The sequence below is a fragment of the Melozone crissalis genome, unplaced genomic scaffold (genome assembly GCF_028551555.1).
Source record: "Melozone crissalis strain CALT ecotype California unplaced genomic scaffold, PUWL_Pcris_2 ptg000012l_1, whole genome shotgun sequence".
Lineage (NCBI taxonomy): Eukaryota > Metazoa > Chordata > Aves > Passeriformes > Passerellidae > Melozone > Melozone crissalis.
The window spans coordinates 6,187,380-6,209,161 of record NW_026535790.1 but is presented as its reverse complement, the minus strand read 5'-3'; the positions used below and the strand labels follow the sequence as shown (position 1 = coordinate 6,209,161).

The following is a 21,782-nucleotide window of genomic DNA, read 5'->3' as shown; positions in this document are numbered from 1 at the left end:
AGATTAAGTCAAAGTTTGAAAATACAGTCAAATGAAACTAATTAAATCTGCTAGTAATCACAGTTGTGATTATTATCACTGCAGCCTGGAATTCTCCTTGGACAGGGAAAAACAAGGGGAATTCTTTCTACAGAAAGCTAAAAATGGGGCTCCTTTGGAGCAACAGCAGATAAAATGCAGGACCTAGAAGCACCATGGTAATTGCACTCTACAGAAAGCTCATACTCGAGTGGCTCAATAGCATTCCTGTACATGAACAAAAGCCATGTAGCCCGTGTGGCAGAAATAGGTGACAGAAGGCTCTGACTCATCATGTGGAACTGTAATTTAAGTTCAAGGGGGATTTTTCTATCTTGGATCTATTCCTACTGGCTCAGATGTCTCATAAGCCTTTAGCACCTAGTTTTAATAGAGCCAGTGCCTGCAATTGAGAGATGGGTTGGATGCAGGGAGCAAAATACTACTCATCTTAAAAATATCTTCCAGCTAGAGCTGAGGTAACTTTGTGCTGATAAGAAGCTTCCACTGACCTTTACTAAATTTGATTTTCTAGATTTAGAAAAGTCTCAACTCCCTAAGAATTTGCTTAGTGAAGCACTGAGAAGCAGATGCAGTGTAGGCATCTTGGTGCTTCCTACTCAGTAAAACTTTCTTTTAGCAAACAAGTTTCTGCCAATGAACAATGTGTGAGGGGTCACTGCTGGCTCTTATCATTCTTAAATAGTAATTTTTTTATGTTAAAACAAATTTTATATAAAATAACATAATATTCCATGGAAATTTGTTTTACAAGTAGTGCTAATATTGGTGAAGACAAGTAGCTCCCCTCTCTTAAAGATTCATAGGGTATTTTTCTAATTATTTTCAAACTTTACAAGTCTGCCCAGCCCCTTTAATACCTAATACATGAGTATTGTTTGATCAAAAGATCAAAACTATAGTAATCTCTAACTTCAACGAATTTTTGGTAAAGATCTGAAAAATATACATCAGCTATATATGCAGGGGCCTTTTTAGGTATACAAAATCTTGAAAAAGGTAGATAAAGGCAGACAATCTCAAATGTGGGAGCACATAGGATGTTCCAAGTGAGGCAAGAGCAAAACTGCTGCTGTCATTATACCATTCCAGAATCTGAGCATCCTTCAGGCAGACTCACACAATGCAGTGACTGCTTGGCTGGGAGGCTCATCATGCTGTCCACAATACATGAGGCAGATTTGTGTGGCTCAGGGTGACTGAAGAGGAGGCTTCAAATGGTATTTTTTTTTTAATTTTAAAAAATTCTGCTTGGTAAAGGCTTTAGTGACCAAATTGACTGAGGGTTAGGAGATCATATTTTGGTCCTAAATAAATAGTGGCAATTTTTGGCTGTTCCTTTACTGGTGTAGGCACTGATGAATAAGCTGTACTGGCCATGCAGTGGTCAGGTGTTTCCTTGGGTGTTCCAGGAAGATTTTATTAGAAAATATACTAATATTTCCCAATTTCTGATGGGGGAGTGCAGCGAGGGAAGAAGAGAAGCAGTGTTAAACTAGTATTTACCTGCTCCAATTCCCTGAAGCCCAGGCCTTGTGCAGGCAGTTCAGTGTGTGATGGGATTGGTACTGACACAGTCTGCACAGGACAGCACTGCTGTGACACAGATCTTTGTTAATAGAGCTGCCTTAATTAAAAACAGAGTTCATTATGGAATTCTGTTTTGACCCTCAGAGTTAGATTTGAATATAAAAGATTTCCTCTTGGGAGCTGCATACAAGAGTTTGGAAATACATCTGAAGCTAAATTTGATATGGGAAATTGATTACAAAAGAGGCAGAGACCCAATGCTGGTGAATCCTGAATAGCTCTGATAGTCAGAGTGAGGTGGAAAGGACCAGTTGTGGCTGAGCAGTCCCTGGGGTGTTCCCTCCTTGCTGGGGCTGTTTCCAGAGAAGCTGAAGTGCTGTAACAGCCCCAAGCTCCAATCAGTGATGCTGCATCCTCTCTTTTTCTATAGCAGCTAGCTCATGTCCTCTGCACAACTGAGAGTAGCTCAAGGCCATCATTTCATGCATGACTTGGTAAACTGTGCAAGAAAGAGCACTGCCAAATGAGGAGCTATGCCAGTTTTCAATAAGAGGGCCATCTGTGGCAAAATGTTTTAGCAAGTTTGAAAACAATTGAGTTCTTTCCCATTTTTACTTTGATTTCATCTAGCATGTAAGTAACTTTGCAGCCTCCCAAGAGTAAATTTATGTTACTGTATCCTTGTTTGCTCTGCATTAAGTTCTTGTTGAGGCAAGTGGTTCCATTTCAGACCTGATCCTGTGCGGTACTGAAAAATGATTTTGCATCAATGTGACTTTTGATTCCTGTTGGACACATTTGTCAGGGTAGGTGAAATTCAGATATTTGTGAAAGATAATAAGCATATAAATAAATTCTTAGTAGTTACAGCAAAAGTAACTAAATGTAAAAGTAGTTTATTGCTGGAATTACAGCATTTTTAAATTTGGAAAGAATTCCAAGTAAGCTTCTCTCCCTTAACCCAGCCGGTAATATCTCATTACTATTTTGTTTAATGAAATTTAAGAAGTTGTTGCAATGGAGTTTTCATGTAGCAAGGATTATTGAGGAAATCTGCCATTTGTTTGAGATCTCTCAAATTGTCTTAAACTCTTGCAAAGAAGACTGTAAATACTACCTCTATTGATGGTAGAGGGGCAATAATGGGACCTCTAATACAGTATTTTTTAAACTAATTTTGGTGTAATTTAATGAGAAGAGTTTTGGTTTTTTAAAGAACATGGTTATACTTAACTTAACTGCACTTCCTAAAAGCAACAGGAAAATTGGAGTTGTTTTCTGTAATCTGGAGGTTTAATTTGACTTTTAGCTGTCTAACATTCTGCGGTTAAGCACCTTTCAGCTGGTAGAGTAAAGCAAATTAGAGAGCAAGTTAGTGTCACTCACTGAGGAGTCAGTGACAGAGACAGAAATCTGCCTTGGAAACATTGCCTGTACCTGGCAATTTGGCTGCTTGTTTCTGCTGGCAAGTGCTCTCTGCAACAGGTCATGAACAGAAAGAGGAAACCTTTCTGTAATTTGATGTTATTTTAGAAGGGACATGGTATGAAGAAAGTTCCTGACCTTTAAATATATGTTTACGCAGGAGACAGGCCTGGTAGGGAAACTTCAGGTGGGAAATATCCTCAGAATGCACGATTCCAAACTTCTTAAACTTGTGTTGTAGCTGCTTTTAGGAAAGTGCAGAGCTGCCCATGTGGAGCAGGCAATCATTTAAGGGTGAATCCACCTGCCTTCCAGAGTAAGTGCTGTCCATGAAGATGCTCAGTGCAGGGGTGTTAGTGTTTGTTACAGTGCTTTTGAAGTAAGTGTTCCCTTACACAAAATTTACAAGGGTTAGACACTTAAACGCAGCTTTGTTTTCTTGTTTCTGCTGAGTGAAATTGATGACTTGTCATGTTTGCAGCTCTTTAAATTAAAACTGTGCAAATATACCTAGAGATGGAATGTGAATATCTATTAAAGGAGCAGGCTTAATTTTGCAGCATTTGCTCAATTCTGTAGGCAGTAATCAGCTTGAATTTGGTGAAGCTTTTGGGAAGACTGCGTATGTATTGCCAAGATTAATCCCACTGTGTTTGCACAAAATTTTAATATACTCTATTCTAATTCTAATTTGTAAATTTGGACTGTTTATAGCATGATATTTCACAAAATTTTATGAGAGTAATTGAGGAAAAATATTTGGAAATAATGCTAAACTATTTCTAAATTTGGATTAATAAAAATCATATAGCTCTGAAGTTAGAAAATATGGATATTTCTTGTATTGGTCTTTCACACCATTAGACTCAGTGTATTGTACACTGAGTATATTGCATACTGAGTATTTCCCAAAAACACCATGGGCCTTTTTATATTTTAAACATAGGCTAATGTTAGAGCTGCAATTTTTCACCATTGTGAATTTCACTTGTATTTGAGGATTTTGAATCTGTTTTTGCTGCTGTTCCAGTAAATCTCCTGAATGATAACACTGAAATAACCCTTACACAAGGATGGAACTGCAACCTCATCTCCAGTAACCGTGACAAACATCACTATAATATTTACAGGGGGAAAATGTTCATCCAGGGTGAAATGCAGAGATGCATTAAAACATCAAACATTAAAAAAAAAAGGCGGCAGTTGAAACTGCTTAATTGCTTTGCTTAGAAAGACTAATGTAATGTCTGAGGAAGCAATCCCTAAATAAGTTAGGAGGTGAGATCTTTCAAAGCAGGAAAAAACCCAGGCATGGACCTATCAGGGAATTCAATGATGAGACTGTCAAGAGCAGTAAAGCTGATGTGTTGTTAAATGTCTTTGGGAGAGATTTCTTGGTGTTCTGTGTCTTAATGTAGGGAAAAGCAAACTTCAGAGGGCGAACATTTGGCATTTTCCTATTTGGACCCAAAAGTTTCCTCTGGCACAGGAGTGGGGGGTCTGTCAAAACGTGTGACTTTGCCTTACTCTGAAGTCTTCAGTGTGGGAATGAGCATGGCTGTAAAGGATGGAGCATGGAGGAGGCCATCCCTCTGTGGTACTTTAGCTGGCACATTCATTTGTGCTAAACCAAATAAGTTGTGGCAGCTGGAGCAGGGTGGTGGAAAGGAAAAAGCAGGAGAGCAGTGGAGTGAGGGAGAAGGCAGAGCATTGTGTGGTGGAGGGAGGTTAGGGTGGGCAGGGAGGCAGGAATTGCTCTAAGGCCGGGTGGGTCTGACACGGGGGCTGTGAGAGGGGAATGGGAGATGGGGAAACAGGCTTCAGGCTCTGAAATGGGGGATGTGGGAAGGAGGATGGAGCAGCAGGGATGCGCAGATGGAGCTAACTTCTACAGAGCTTTTTTGTGATATTTGCCTGCTGTCTGGAGCTTTTAGGGCTGCTTTTAGTGTGTAAGCGGCTGCTCCACATTCATTCCCCTGAGCCCCACGGCAGGGACTTTTGCTTGACAGCCCCTGCACCAAGGCAAAGGAGAACACTCGGGTTTCCCGGGCTACCAACCTTTGGCCGGGGGATGCTACCGCGGGGAGAGCGCTGGAGTTTGCCGCTCCTGTGGCCCAAACCCGGCGTTCTCGCCGTTCCCCCAGATCTGACACCCCCTCCCCCGATTGCCTGCGTCTGACTCATTCGCTGGTGCTTGTGCAAGCAGAGCGGGGCGGGGGGGTGGGGTGGGGGAGAAGCCTTCAAAGTATCCAGAGCGGCTGCTCCGGCTGTGGCAGGGCGGCCGTGAGCTGCGCCCTGCAAGGGCGGCGGTGCCGGGGGCGGCGGAGCGGAGCGCGCCCGCAGCGCCGCGCAGGCGGCCCCGGGTGGAGCCGCCGCACCTCCCGGAGCCCGGGCAGTGCCCGCCGCTTCCAGGGAGCGACAGCAGCTCCGTGCCCGCCGTCCTGGGGAGCTGCTGCGGCAGTATCGCCGTTTAAAAAAAGGGAAGAGAGAAAAAAAGAAAAGAAAAAAAAAAGATGAAGATGCTTAAATGCCTCCTGCCAAAAGTAAAGAGCGAATCTCAGTTGCAATGGCTCTGCTAAAACTTGATCATGCGGGATTTCAAGCGATAAAGAGCTGCCGGGCTGCTATTTACTGCGGTGGGAACAAGTTGCAGGATGAAATCCGGGCGTTAAGGGACCTGTTTTCCACTTCGCTGTTTGCAAAGGAATCTACTGAAATGACTTTGAGGATCTTTAAACTGGAACTATGTGGAGGGAGAATGCAGTAAGTAGCGCTGGTGGGGAGCGCGGATCGCGCCCAGCTCGGGGCAGGGGCGCCGGGCTCGGGCTCTCGGTGCCGGCTCGAGTTCCCCGGCAGCGCCGAGGGCCGGGCAGGGAGCACCGGCTGCTTTGCCTGGCGAGCCAGCGTCCTACATAGAGCTGGGGGTGCTTGAAGAACTGCCTTCATGCATATTTACTGATTATGAATGAAAAAAACCGGAGCATTCGAGCTTTCCGTGGCGGGCTCTGCTTTAGTGTCCCCCTGGGTTTGTTTATGGTAAATTGGGAATGAAGCGGTTCTGATCCAGGAGAGCTTTATCCCACACAGCTTTAGCTGTCCTCCGGGTTATGCTCGTTCTGAACCTGCCAAGAAAACTCCTGCCCTTGCTCATATTAATTAGCTTGCTTCTAGCTGCGCTTTCCAGGTTGGATGTCTCTTGCATTAGCGCTCAAACCCGTCCCTCTCACTTGGAAGCACACGGGCAGTTGGGAGCTCAGGATTTTCCTGACCTGGATAAAATGAGGGACGTATCCCGGACGGCTGAGGGCTCACGGAGCTGCTTTTAGCAAAGAGCTGAAATCTAAGTGAAGGGGGGGAACTTTTGATTGTAGTCACTTCATTTCCGCTCACATGCCACATGCGATCGAAGTATATTTCTTTTTCTCCTGTCAAATCTGCAACCTGACTAACGGCTTCTCCTCGTCTCCTCTTGTCCCCCCGCTGTCCCGTCCCGTCCCCCCCCATGTCCAGCCCCCCCTTGCCTGTCTCCCTGTCCACGTAGCTGCCCTCCCAGGATGCCATGTCGCTCGCAGGCTGCGGCGGGGATCACGCGTGCGGCCAGCGGCGCGGAGGCCAGCCCTGAGCCCGGGCAGCGAGGGCCGCGACATGCCCGCGGTCGCGACATGTCCTGCAGCGACACCGACAGCAGCACCGGCACCTCCGGCAGCCGCCGCCGCTCCGTCTCCTGAGGCGCTGGGTACGTGCGGCCCGCGCCCGCACGGGGGCGCCCTCGCAACGCGGCCGGGCCGTCGGTGCGCGCTCCCGGGGCCAGCGAGCCGTGCCCGAGGGGGTTCGGAACGGGGGGTTCGGGGGGCCCCGAGCATTCCTCGGGCTCGGGGGGAAGCCGGGGCAGTTCGGTGTGCTGTCCCACCGCGCTCCGTGTGGCGGGGCCGGCGGGAGCCCGGCCCGCAGTCAATGTGCAGCGCTGATGTGCAGTTAGATGCTCTGTGGAGTGCCCCGAAAGGAGGTGACGATGCTGCAAGCCCGTGTCTGGCTCTGTGTGTGTGTCAGCAGCAGGCGGCTGTGGCTGAGGATGGGGATAGGGCTGGCGGGATGAGAGGGGAGATGTGGAAAATGCCACCCCTGTTTGGACAGCCCCGCTTGTGTGCTCTGCGTGACGCTCTGCAACAAGCTTGGCTTGATGTGGCACAGGGACTCCCTTCCTGCAGCTAGCGGAGAGCCAGTTGTGGGGGTGGAAATCCCCCGGGGCACAGAAACAGGGGGAGATCTTGCAGAGTCAGCCCTGCTCTCCTTCTCCCTCCTTCAGATAGCTCAGATCCCTTCTGTGGCTCATCTCTCTCCCCATCCTACTCCGTCTATATTCAGCCCCCTACAGAGACTCAGTGAAGACGTGAGGTAACCGGTGCAGTGATGCTCATTTATGGAACACCCTCCCCTTCAACACTAGGGACAACTTTGTGTCCGAGATCAGCAGTTCTGAGATGCTCAAGTTCTGAATGCTGCATGAGAGGACAGAGAAGAATTAAGATAGAATATTGTGCTTTTGAATCTGTTCCAGAAATGCAGTAGGATTCCTTAAGCAGCGGCTGCCTAGGGGGGATCCTCAGAAATAAAACAGCATGAGTTTGGAATGCTGTGAGATGTATGGAGTGTGTGAACTGGGGTTTCCAGCAGACCTTTGGCTCACTTCTCTCATTTTGGGCTAAAGTACCTCTCTCTGATAGACCGTGACTAAAGTTTAAATAGATGTCCAGGATGAAGGAATAAGGATGGAAAAAGATTGCTTTTACCTATTTCAGCACAGCAAGGTTAAAGAGAAGGATGAGAATGTCTTTTTTTAAAATGATGTCAGTCATTTTAATTTTGTTGGCTATCCAGGAAGAATTTTAATGGGTCTTTTCTCTGAACTTCTGCTACAGTTTTTGCCTTGCTCATGGAAGGCCAGCTGTAATACTGTCATCAAGCCAATTTTTTGATAGGATATAAGAGGCTTGACTTGGAACTAAGGTGAAGGATGCATTATAAAAAGCTGCTAAAGTTTGTATTATGCCCAGAAGCTTTCTGTTTAAAACCTTCTTTGAAGATATGCAGTATATATATTTTTCTCTACTTTCTTCTTATGCATTGTGATCGCTTTTACAGGGGATAAAGCTGGCAAAGATGAGGAAAATTGGCTGTGCTCTCCTGGTACTCCAAGCTCTTCTGGCACCTTTGGATCTTGTTCGTGGAGCAGAGAAAAATTATCCCATCCTGAACATTGCAGTGATTCTGGGAAGGACCAAGCACATAACAGAGAGAGATATCAGAGCTCTCTGGACCAGGGAAATGTCAGCAGACCTGACTGTTGATATCAATGTCGTGACTCTTCTTGTGAACCAGACTGACCCTAAGAGCATCATAACGCATGTTTGTGACTTGATGTCAGGCACCAAGATCCATGGAGTGGTTTTTGGAGATGACACTGATCAGGAGGCAGTAGCTCAGATTTTGGATTTTATTTCATCTCAGACTTCTATTCCAATTCTTGGAATTCATGGCGGGGCCTCCATGATAATGGCAGATAAGGTAGGAAAATTTATTAAGAGCTCTTGCTATTCTGATGTACTTCATTGTATTGGTGTCTATCATGAATAATTGCTACAAGCAAGTTCAAAAAAGATGCTCTTAATTGTCTCTCTGTACTTGAAAAAGTATGCATAATGGTGTCTTTGTTGATGGCTCATCAAATATTCAGAAATATTTCAGGGTTCATGCCTGAAACTCAACTTTCTAACACTATCAAAGCAGCCCTAATGAGATATTACTCTCCAGCACATGGAATGATGGTCAGTTAAAAAACTTCATGATGAAAACTAATATGATCAATACATGTAAAACCAGTCTCCTAATAGTAGGATCATCAAATGATTTTGAGGATAAGCTGTAAAACTATAAGCAGATGTTCTGTGGTGCTTATGAGAAATAGCAAGGAATAGACCTGAATGTATCTGGGTGCAACAGTAATAATAGGACAATAATAAGCCAGACTTTAGTGGTCCACTACAGCATCTGAATGAAGTAGTCATGCACACATGAACCACTGCATTCCATGAATTCATTGAATGAGATTTTTGCTAAATGGATAGTTGTACTTTGCTACTGTAGTTCATGAAAATCCAGTAAGGGCTGTCTGAAATCTGGAGATAATGATAAATGGTCTTGTTGGAAAACATATTTTTATGTAATCTGTTGTGAGACTGAAAGAGCAAAAATGACTCATGTCCCAAGTTCCTTAATGCTGTAAGGATTTTTAAGAGCTCTTTGCTGGCACTGCAGCATTGATTTTGAGAGGTGATCCCTGCTGCTCCTGAGACAGGCACTGAGCGCAGGGCTCAGCTCTGCTGGGGGCTCTGCCTCACTGGAACTCAGAGGAGCTCCCGGTGTGGTGTGAGAGAGGGGAGCTCAGAGAGAGTGCACATGTGGGAAGTCACTGGTTTGCCAGCACTTGAGCATCTTTACTGTGAATTCTAACTTATTTCCTGGTATTTCCATGCTTTAGGGTTCCTTATTCATTGAATATTACTTTTTCTTACAAGTAACTTTTGAGTAGTAAAGGGCTCTCTGAACACATTTGAAAAGGAAGTGGTCCAGATGTATTATTTTGTGAAGTTGGGGGGGGGGGGGGGCGAAAGAAGCAGGGTTAATTATGATTGAGGAATCAGCTTAGAACTTTGGAAACTTTTAACCTCTGGAATAGACTTTTTTCCTTTGGGATAAGAGGTCTGTTTCTCTTATTCTCTTATTTGAATAATGTTCCTATAGAACTTGTCATACAAGGGGAGGACAATAAGTGCTGAATTATAGCAGGGATCCTATAAAAATGGCTTTGACACCTTGATTTATACAGAAAGATCATTACAGTCAATGCTGCTATCTCAAATGCAATTGCAGTGACCAAATTACAGAGGCAGTTATTTCATGTGCTTTTAAATTACAGTGCAGATTTACTTGTCTTTTAAAGCTGGGTTTATATGTATTTAGTGCTTCTATTTGATACATATTTCACTTAACTGTGTCTGCCAGTGTAAGAACACTTGATCTCAGCCAGGGCTAAGTGATGAAACACTGGAAGAAATTCTTACAGAATCATCTTCACTCTTGGTGGCAGATGCAGGATGTTACTGATATAGATCTATTTTTACTTTTATATAAGAGCCTCTAGAAAATGAAACAGTCTATTTTTCTGTCTCAGTAAATTACTACTATTTTCACTGTATGCTAATATTATCGTTATTGTATCACTGCCATTTATTTTAGGGGTTATCAAAGTTTTATTAGCAAACTTTCCTGCTGAAATTTAGCTTCTAAGATTTCCATTTGGGAAATCAAAATTGTCTTTTGTGTGTTAAAACAATCTAACAGAGCAGTCTTCAGTAGCTTGAATTGGGTGAAGGAATTGTTTGTTCATGCAACTAATATTGCCTTAATTTTCAGCCTGACCTTTGCAATGTGCAGTGTCTTGCAGTGGGGTTTGGAACATCTCAGTAATGAGACTTGCAGGTGTCACTCAATTAACCATTCATTTAGGAATGAATTCCTTGGAGATGAAGTTGAAATTCACAGTGCTGTCATAAAGGCGGGGAGATGAAATCTGAGGGAGAAGGATTGGAAATATGAAATGTTTCAAATCTCTGTCAGGATTTTAGCTGGCACACAGAGGTGTTGGCTGACTTGTGAAGATTATTTTAAGTCTCCTGCTTTGTCTCATGCATTGAGATGCCTGGCTGTGCAAAAAGTACTTGGTCCCACTCCTGCTTGTGGATGTAGTGCTCTGGCACTCTAATAAGGCCATTTCATTTATGTCCTTATCCTATGAGCTCTGTGCCAGGTGGTTATGTGATGCTGAACTCAACTAAACTGAGGGCACAGGAATGGGAACTCATTTATAGTGCTCTATACTGCTGAAGGCTTCACTGAATGACTCAGAGGAGATAAGCTACCATATTCTCTGTGGCTAATAAATATTATGTCAATGTGAATCTTGACTGAAGACCCATATCTGTAAGAAAAAGAAAGCTGTTTTATATTTCCCAGAATGAGGTATGGCCATATTTGGAGTTTGCAGTGATTTAATGCAGGACATAGAGCTTTTGAAGTGCTGTGTCCCTGTCTGAACATCTGGGCTGAGTGGTGTGTTGTCTAGACTGCCTCCTTTGCCAGCCCAGCTCTGCTTCAGTTTGCTCAGAGTTTGCCTGCACCATCTGAGGAGGGATTTTGCATGATTCAGACATGGAAAATAGGCATGTGAAGCCAACCAAGCCAGAATGTTTTCTGAACTCTTTGATCTCTTTTCACCTGATATCAACCCTACCAACAAACCAATGGGGCACCTGGGGGTTTATGGCACTTACCTGATCCTGGCTGTGCTGCAGAGATGCCCTTTGGTCAGTGCCACAGCTGATTTTATCCCCTGGTCTTGGCAGGAGCTCTCCTGCCAATGAGCTGCTCCTTGGCTTTGGTCCCCACTTCTGCCACGCACTTCAAACATATTCAGATGTGGGAGAGTCTGCTGAAACAAGATGAGAATTGTCTGGGGCATCTGTGCCAGCCTGCTGTGCATCAGCATCCCTTGGAGGATGCTGAAAACAGGCTGGCTGTTTATTCTTCTTGTATCTCTTGACATTTGAGACATCTCAACACAAACATTGCTTAGGAACTGTTTTCTGACTTGAACATTTTGTTTCAAACATAGTTACCTTTGTTTCACCACATGCTATGATTATAATGGCAGTATTTGTGATACTTTTTTTTTAAAAACAGAACATGTGTAGTTCTGTGTCAATGCTAAAAGACTTCTTCACATGTGGGAAAATTATCCCTACGTATTGTAAATATGTCCAGGAATATTTAGTGTCTTTGAAAGATAGTGCTTTTGCTGATTGCAAACCTAAATGTTTCCAGAAGACATAATTTGAGGCATTTTATTCTTGTGGAAGCACTCAAAGTTATAACATAGTCAAGAAGTGTTAAGGGTGAGGGTAATTTTCCAGAAGGGCTATCACAAAGTGATACTTCTTGAAACAGATCTGGGAATGTTATGCAAAATAATTAACTGCTTTTCCAGAAGGTTAGTGCTATATATTATTGCAGAATGATTCTGTGAGAGCCCTGGAGGTTAGACAGGGTTGCTGGAAGTTGTCTAACCCAGCCCTTGCTCTCTGATGAGCTAATATTGAAATCAGATCATACAGTCAAGTTTTGAATATCTCCCTGGAAGTAGATACCACAGCCTCTCTGGGCAATCTGTTTCAGCAATTAACCTCTCTCACCATGCAAATATTTTCCTTTTATCTCATTAGAGTTTCCCTTGATACCACAGGCTTTTGTTCTTTTGCTGTGAGTCGGAGTCCAGCTCTCAGTGCCAGTGCCGGCTGCAGTTACAGCGCTCCTCACCTGTCGCTTTCCTGGGGAAAAGGTTCCTTCAGCCCTTGCACTTCGGGCGTCCTTGGATACATCGGTGTCTTGTATGGGGTGACCCAGATAGGACAGGGGGCTGCAGATGTGGCCCGGTGGGTGCTGCAGGGGGAGCAGCGGCTGCCGCAGCCAGGCTGGGCTGTGCCGCCGAGGGGGAGCACTGCTGCGTCCCCTTCAGCCCATCCCCTGGGCCCCGGGGCTCGGCCGGACACTTCATCAGCATCGCGTCTAATTGCTAATAAGCACCGAGCGAAACTCTGCTGTGAAGTCTTTCGTTCCTTTCGTGGTGATTTTTTAGGTACTTTAGTGAAACACTTGAAGATGTTTGCATTACTTGTCATTTTCACCTCATTATAGGTATAGCTGGAATTGCTTTGTTTTAGCTCGTTTGAGAGGCACAAAACTGTGCTGCACTTGTGCAAGCCAGAGCTCTAAGCAGCTGTGATCAGAGCCCTCCCCGACTCCTGGCTGTGTAGCATTTCTGCTCCCCTATCTGTATGTGACTTAGATGTTCAAGTTCCTCCACACATCCTCCAGCTCCTTTGCCAAATGTCTTCATGGCACAGGGATTCTCTAAAGGACCAAAAGAGGTTCAAAAGCCACACTTAACTCTTCTACTATGTGTAAGTGTGCTTCAACTCCTAATGCTTTCAACCTTCTTTGATGGATGGCAGGGGGATGTTGTATTTGTTTTTTATTGTAGAATCTTTTCTGGAGGTCATCCTAGATGGAATGTGCTCATTAATTCATGTGTCTGCCATATGCATACATAGATTTGTCTAGTCTGTTTAGTTGGTTTGTAAAAGCAGTTCTGTATTTCATTATAGAAAACTGTAATTTTAAGATTTTCTATAATAGCAACTTTTCATTCCCCCCTTACTGGTGGCTGATGTGTATGGCACTATGTGTCTGAGCGTGATACTCACATTGGCTTTTTTACTGTTTGGAAGATTAAACCACAGGTTAATAAATACTTTAGTGCAAAAATAGCAGTATTCATATAACTGCTGTTTCAGGTCTAGACATAGTAGCTTGCACTACTACATAGTCTGTTGCACACAATATTTCCAGCTTCTGACTCATTTAAAGAAGCAATTGAATTTGATTTTCTTCCTTTCTAGCTGTATGAAGGTCCCTATGGGAAGAATAACCTTCAGATATTCTAATTTTTATTTTGAGCTGCAATAGAAATGTAGCACTGACCTTGCAAATCTGTGTTTACTTGTCCATATCCATAAAGCCAATCTCCATGTACTTTTGAGAAAGTCTTGCACATCCATAAGATTTTTAGACTTAGAATGTAATCCATGGTAGCACCTTTTGCACATTGTGCAATTACACATTTTTTAATCAGTGGTGTTAAATGGTTAAAAACATGCCTGAGATTGGTTCTGCTGATGTGAATCAAGTGAGTGGATGCAATATCCCATGTTTTCCCTCCGCAGGAGGCAGTGCTGTGCCGGGGTGAGGTGGTTGGGATGGAGCCTGCTGGTTGAGACATTGCCATTCCTGTGCTGGCATGGCCGGGAGTGTTTGCTGCCTTCAACTGGGTCTTGGAACTCAGAGGAGCATTATATTAATGATGTGAGCTTTGCTTTCTTGCTCTCTTTCTCCCACTCCTTTTTCTAGAGCGTTTTCCTAGCAATATGTTTTCCTAGAGGTTTATATTATTCCTTATTCTCTTGTCCATCTAAGTTTATCCCTCTTAATTCGGTGAAGGAAACATGGATGGATTTCTGGAATACTGCAAGAGTAGACTTGAATGGTCACTCTTACGGAGCTCAAGGGAGGGATATTTAGGTTAATTTTCCAAATTAGAAGGAAGCTAGTTTTGAAAAGATTAGGAGTTTTGGTAACTAATGAGCAGGTTATAGGAAACGGAAATCTTCTAGAGTTTGCTTGATTTTTCATGCAGTTTAGGTGTGGGTAAGTTCCTGATATTTAAGTTTGCTTAAATTTACAGCTGCAGCTGAGCTGAGGGTGCAGGGCTGGTTTCCACACTCCACTCATTTGGGAGAGAGGAGTTTGGCTTTGCTTTAGTCCTTTGCAGTAAGCTGTATATTTTCATCTCAGAGGTACTGTTTTCTTTCTCTTCCAACTGTTCTTACAGTTTTACCTTGGAAATAGAAATCTTTAAGTATCTTTGTTTTGAGCATCTTAAAACTGCTGGCAAGTCCCTGTTGTAGATCACCCATGCAATCTCTTCAAACTATTGCCTGCCTGTGGGTAATTACAACACAGCAGACTCCTGGGCTGTGAAAGTAGGACACAAGACCTTCAGCATGATTTTCAGCTTCCAGAAACTCCTGGTGATTTCTTTGGATTTTTTTTTCCAAGAACATTCTCAAATAGAAAATTCAAAAATATTCCTTTTGAGCTATAAAATAATTATAGGTCATTACAAAACACATAGCAAGTTTCTGGCAATTAGAATTATCCAGAGAATGTACCTGAAAGTCTAAAATTATGCAGTGTACAGAACATAAGGGCTTTGATATCATGTCAAACACATTTTTTGTGTTTCATCTATTAATTATTTTTGAGGATGCTTAGATTACTTGAATAGACAGTTCATTAGTGTGTTTTGTCACTTATTTGAACTAACAATTTAATTTGGAGAATTTCTCTATAATTTTTTTTGCTTGGAAGACTCTGGGATAGATCTGCCTACGTGGTGATGGTACAGAGGGCTTTGAATAGATGCACAGAAAGAATTTGCAGACTGTAGCTTTTATTTTTTACAAATCTGTGGTCATCTGGTTTGTGTGTACTCTTTCCCTTCCCCTTTTCCCTCCTCCTTCCTCCTTTGCCTTTGCTCTTGCCTGGAGCTATGAAGTTGTGTGGATTTTACTGAGAGAGCCCAGCCTGGATTGTCTCCACACCATCTGTCACCATATTGTTTGTTTAAATCCTTGAGATATTTTCTTCTGTACTTCACTGAAATAAATACATAAAGCTGCAGCAGCATCATTGGCTATTTATATTAGATTTAGACTTAATGTCCTTAGGAGAAAACCCCTGTGCTTGCAGTTGAGGTGCATGAGCTGGAGGCGCAGTGTGTAAAGCTGCACATGGTTCAGTTCCCTGCCCGCAGAGCTGCAGTGGGTTCAGTGCATCAGCCCAGCCCCTCTGGCTCCTCAAGGGGACACCCAGCTGGGCCCTCATGGCCCTGCAGGGACCCTGCTGCTCAGGGATAATGCTCTGTCTCCCCACTCTTTCAAGGAAAATGTTTTGTGCCCTTTGGGAAATGTGGGATGAATCCTGTCTGTCCTGAGAGTTGATAGTCTGGGTCAGGGAAAGGTGAAACTCACAGGCTCTGTGAAACCAGAGCTGGAAATAAGAGTGGTTGGTTAGAAGGGGGAATGTTTGGAGAGAAATTGAAGTGAGGTAGAAGAAAGGTAGTATAAAAGCTGAACAGCCATTAGGAAAATGAGTTTTGCTGTTATGCAAATGTGATATTCCAAGTTGCTGATGGGGTTGGTTGGTGCCACGCTGCTGTAAGTTTATGATAGGCAGTTAACATTGTCTCCTTTCCCTATAGCAATTTTTTCTGCACATTCCATACACATGAAGCTTAAGGGATCAACATGTCTCAGTATCTGGGGAGATGAGCAGGTTCCAGGTGTAAAAGTTCTCTCTTATTTGGGGAAGAGCAAAATTCCTCTGGAGAAAGGTTTGTCCTTTCTGGCCTCCTGGGCTGAGGGGTAAATGGGGTTCGCTGATCAACCTTTGTGAATGATTTAAACCTCTTGAAAAAGGAACCATTTCTAGTCCAAATTTGAGACTAAGATTTTATCTGCATACCGATTCTTTCAGCTCCACTTGCAGATTAAAGAAATAATTCATGAATGTACATATGTAGATGGCTTGTATAATCCATTTCATTTCTGTTCTCCTCTTCAACAGCTGCAGAGACTGAACTAAATTTAGGAAATCCAGCAACATATCTGAGGTCAGACTGGTCATAAACTTCTAGAGCATGGCAGTAACTCCATTTGGTTGTACATTGGTCAGTCTTTTTTAGTAAGATGAACATGTTTTTGGATGGGCAAATTGAAAGTAGAGGTACATTTCCTTCTGGCTGTAACATACTGAGAAACACATTAAAGGGTTCTGGATGAGATTTGACTAAAACATTGTAATATTCTGCATACAGCTCCAAATCAATCTCAATTTCTTTTGAAAGAAAGACATCTCTTTGGACATCTTTTGTGTCTTATTTGGGTGCGATCAGGCCTGAGAAATCAAGGTCTGTGATTTTTGGTATACATGCAGGCTCTTCTCCCTGCTTTTTCCTGGGTTCCCTTGCTGAAGGTGGAGAAGGAAGGCTGAGAGAAAAACAGGTGGTAATCTTCATGTTTTGAATATTTTTCAATGATTTACCTACTCATTGGGGTGGAGCCTACAGGTGGTGGTGCTTTGGTGTGCTGCACTGGCTGACAGAAATGTGATTTCCCAGCAGGATCACATCCAGCCATTCTGGAGTAGCTTGGATTTTTTCAGATCAAGACCTCTCAACTTTGTGCATCTCTTGATTTGGGTTTTGAGTAAGCATTTTTGGAGAGGTGCTTCATTACCACATGACTCCCCAGTCAGTGTTTTGGGCTTCCTGTCTCCATCATAGGTTTGGGAAAGTAATTTCCTTCTAGGCTTTTAATGAAGATAGGCTGAACCATTTCCTTGTCACAAGTTCCTTGCTGCAGCATGACTGAGAGCTCCAGTGCTGGTCTTGCTCCATGGCCTCTGCTCAGTGTTTGTGGCTATTTATAACCTGCCTTTTGTGCACATTGCAGCAAGATATTTCTATAAACATGTTTCATTCAAAGGATTGCTGAGTGGAAAGCTGCTTATCTTTTTTTTTTTTTTTCTTCCTTGACAGTGACAGTTTTTTTAGTGTCCTAACTTTTGGTTCAAGATTTCTTTAAATTTATTGATGGAAAGTTTTGTGTATTTGTGCTGAGCAGTTTGCCTTTCCATGTGACTAAATTAGCAATAGGACTGCTTTGTTTTCACTGCATTGATTTTGTGTCTAGTGGAAACACACTGTGTATGTAGAACTACTATGAAAGAAGAAAGAGCAGGGATTTTATAGCCACCTTTCAGCTCAACAAAATTTGCAACACAATTATGTATGACAGAAAATAGAATTAAGGTAATCTCTTCTAAGTAACAAGTTGCTTTTAGGAGTTACAGAAACATATAATTACCAGACAAATTGCATGTTATTTTTTGTGTGTGAGGCTAATTAAGAGTTCTGAGTAAATTGTGTTGATATAGGCATCAGAGCTTATGAAGTACCTAATTGGGATGAGATAAGGCTTGTGAATTCATCATAAGAAAACAAATGCCAGAATTATGTGTCTGTATTCTAGTCAAGTGCCATTTAGGATGGTCTGGTTTATTTTCAGCAGTCACACTATTTTTGTAGGAAAAAAACTAACCCTGTTCTTTATTTTTTTTTTATCTGTTTGCCGTCCCCTCCTCTCTACTGTATCTGCATTTAACTACTGTTATCTGCAAAAAGGCTGGCAATTCCTTTTGTGGCATCTGGGTTCCAGAGCAAGATGTGCATGGCTCAGCTGCTTAGCATGTGAACTTTAAGCTCTGTCCCATAACTGTGTAGCAGCAAACTGGTACAGAAGTTGTAAAAAGAAATACTTGCTTTCTTCACTTGCTCTTAGACTGGATTTTCCTTACCTGGTCCATTGTCTGCCAACCTTCTTCTCCCAGGAGCTGCTTCCAATCCCCCTCCTCTGCTGGAGCCTTCAGCTGCTCCCCATCCATTTGCCATTCCACTTCATACTTGACTGTCATGCTAGCTAGGATGGCTTTTTATTTTCATTTATTGCCTTAATTTACTTCTAGTAGAAGCAAAGGTGGGTAGGAGGGAATACACCTCTCAGCCTAAAATTCTGTACCCCTGAATTTTAGGAATGCTGGGACTCTTTCAGTGTACACAGAGCACAGAAGACAGTTGCTAAAATTATCTTAATTGGAGAAAATAAAAATTCTGTGGGGTCCCAAGAACATAGTAAAAACTATGAATTTAAGCCAAACCTCTTCTTATTTAATAAGCAGGAAACAGAGGAAAGGAGTATAAACTGAGCCAGGTGAGTGAGGGCAGTGTTGGTGGGAAACTGAGGTGGTGATAAAACAGAAATAAAAACTAGTGATGGAAGTGCTCTTTTGTGAAAAAAACAGTATGAGAACCAGAATTACTCAAAGTTCTGAACAGTTTCCATCTCTATCTTTTCAGGGTTCCTGACCTTGGGATTTTGGGCAGTGCTTTTCAGTCCTAAGTCATTCCTTCTGCATTCATTGACTACTTTAGGTACTTGCACAGGGAGGTTCTTGCTTTTCCTTTTGCAGTGTGGGGAGTCTGGGCTGGAGTTAACCATCTGGAAACTGATGTATTGGAGTGTCTACTTGTATCCATTCTAAGGCAATTTGAAATTTCTCTACTGCTCCTGTTTTTTTCCTTTAGTATAACCTCTGAGACGGGGAGTCTGTTATAGACTTTTCCTGAAATAAAATCCTCCCCTTGTTTTGCTGTGCACTTGGCTGGCTACTGATGCTGTTCTGTTTAAACATTCATTTCTATAAAAATGGAAAGAGTGTTCACTAATTCTCTGATTTGTAGTAATATAAGTACTTTTTTCTATGCATCTATATTCACTCTGTTCAGGTGCTTTGTGGGAATGCCTAATACCTTGCATTATTTAGGAACTGGAGTCTCAAAATATATTAATAATTCCCTTTTATAATTTAATTCAGTTCTGAATTTTGCATCTCCCATTAGGGCTTTTAGAATACTTGTGGCAAGGACAGATTGACAGGAAAAAATAGGAAAGCAAATTTCTTCCCACTGTCTTAGGTGATTGCTAATTTTGCAGTCTGCCCTGTATGTGAATGTGCTGTGTTATTACTTTAGAAATACCGTTCTGAGGCTCAAGTTCATGGGCACTTAGTAGCTAAATTATTATTACATGCACTGAACAAATTCTAGATCTTGAATAACACAAATCCTGATGTTGTCTAACATCTGGTTGGATCATGAGGCTGAAAATGAGCAGTGTCTGCAGAGAACAGAGCTCAGGGGAGAGCCAGGCAAGGACAGCCTGGGCTCTTTGTGGGGTGAGCTTACTTGTGGAGGGGAAAATACAAATTACATGATCCCCTCCACACCCTGGGTTAGAAAAAGACAAAAATTATTTTCATAGCCATTTCCAGATATACTTATCCGGTCATTTTTACCAGTCTTAACAACTGCAAAAATAATGTCACACCTTTTCTAACCTTTCTCAGGTTTCAGGCTTGCAATCTCTCACATTCCTGTTGCTTTTTGCTATCCATCACTATTTTATAGTGTAAGAGTAGCTGAAATATTTCCAATGATCAGTGAAAAAATAACACTAAATAGATGACTTAGGACAGGTGCAAATAATAAAAGAAAAATCATGTTGTTATATCCTGAACTGTTGCTCAGTGTCTTCTCACTATATACAGATATTTTCACTATATACACTCACTATATACAGATATTTTTATGACATTCCCAATTTCTCATAAAAACACATCACATGATCTCTGAATAAATGTTTAAATGAATGTGTTGGAAGTTTGTGTCCCAGCATCACCTGCAGTATGTGTGGTCATTGAAAGCCTTACCAATCTTTAGTGTGCTCGTTTAAATTGTTTTAAGTTATTCTTTCTGGCTCCTTCCTGGTATGGGATGACTCCTGGCCTAAGAGATGCTGGTTTTTGATGTACCTTTTTTACGGTATGAGGCAAAGATCTTTAAATAGGGAGAGCTTTCAGGCAATAATAGTGTAACAGTCCACCTCAGCAATCCTTACACCAGTGTAGGTCCCATTGATTTGTTAAGCTGCAGTGCAGCCCTCAGTGGACACTGCCTGAAAACAGTGAGAAGCTTAAGCTGAAATAAGAATGAACTCTGCACATTTCCAACACTCTGCTGTGTTTTTTTAACTGTGCAAAGTAGGTTATAGGCATGCAAAACCTTAGTTTTAAATAAGTTATGCAGACGAAAGCTCTCTAGGTCAGCAAAGGCATTTCAAAAGCTGAGGAACAAACTGCAGTGTGGAAAAGATAGTGTGCAGGTCGTATACAAGTCCACATGGAAAGCAAAAATCTTGCTTGTGGGATCCTGACTTTGGTGTGATTGATTTCATTGGGAAGTAAAGAATGAAGAGCAAGTGCAAAGTAAGCAAATGCTTTAAATAATTAGTTCTTTAATGCTTATTTCATTGCCTTTCCTGAAAATTTCAATGCTGCCATGTAAAGAGATAATGAAGGGGTTTTTTTTCCCTTTCAAATGAAGGGCTTAGTATGTTCTTTATGTAACAGCCATAAAGATGCAGACATAGTCTTGTAATATCTTGTAATATGAGATAGAAAGGCCAAGCATGCAATAGACTTAAAGCATTTTCTGCTAAGAAGAGCAATCTCTAGCAGAAGGAATGATTTGGTTTGTTAGGGGCTGCACTTGCGGTGTTCTGTCTCATCATTTACTGGATTGCTAGTGAAATACCCTGTTGACAAGCTGGTCGGTTTAATTTGAGTTAAACCTGATTATTATACACTAACTTATTTGAACTTCATTTTGATAGCTAGGTTTCTGCCTTACTGGGTCATTCTGAGGTTTCATTTGCATATTCCACCCAGTTAAAAATTCTGGTAGCTTTTCTAATTCAGCTCAGATGGTGGAATATTTTCCTTCTTAACAAGCATTCTAGTTTGTGTTAAAAAAAAATAAAAATTCTCCTTCTCTTAGTTTCTTTTTAAATCAAGTATGTACAGTAAGCTTGGCTCCCTATTGAGCTGGTTTAATCATTTGTTTTTTCCATCTGCAGAGAGCCAGTTCCCAAAGTAACTTCAAAGAGCCTTGCCTGAGTAAAAGCTTCGAGCTTGGGAGCAACAAAGATAACAGAAATGTGCTTATGCAACCTCTTGAAACCTCTGGCTATCTTGACATGGAGAATAGAACTGAATATTTCCCTCTATTATTCTGTTACTATACACCTTAAATATTTGTAACAGAGAGTTTTGCTGCCCCTTTGCTTTTGGCTCCCCTGGTGCCTGCACAGTGTGATGTGTCACACAAGTGCACGGACGTGGCATTTGTAGGCTCAAGGGGATCACTGGTGTTCTGGGTCCTGAAGTGATCTCTCATCTAACTCCAACAAGAAAACAACCATCAAATTCAGCCTTGATGTAAGTTGTCTATAGACAAGGCTGAAGTCTGGCGGCAGCAGCAAATGCAGACTGTTTGTAATATTTTAGATTTGTGCAGGCTTTAATCACATGATGAAGAG

The 21,782-nt window shown here is 42.4% G+C and overlaps 1 protein-coding gene across 2 annotated transcripts in view; it reads left to right on the top strand.

The window, feature by feature from the left end:
• The first annotated feature begins 5,496 nt into the window (after nt 1-5,496).
• GRIN2A (glutamate ionotropic receptor NMDA type subunit 2A) overlaps nt 5,497-21,782 on the top strand; it is a 152,467-nt gene continuing 136,181 nt past the window's right edge. For both annotated transcript variants that reach the window (XM_054271322.1, XM_054271321.1), the window contains exons 1-3: nt 5,497-5,757; nt 6,505-6,730; nt 8,137-8,559. In XM_054271322.1, the coding sequence (XP_054127297.1) occupies nt 8,155-8,559 (405 nt within the window). In that variant the 5' untranslated portion in view covers nt 5,497-5,757; nt 6,505-6,730; nt 8,137-8,154. The remainder of the gene's footprint in view (nt 5,758-6,504; nt 6,731-8,136; nt 8,560-21,782) is intronic.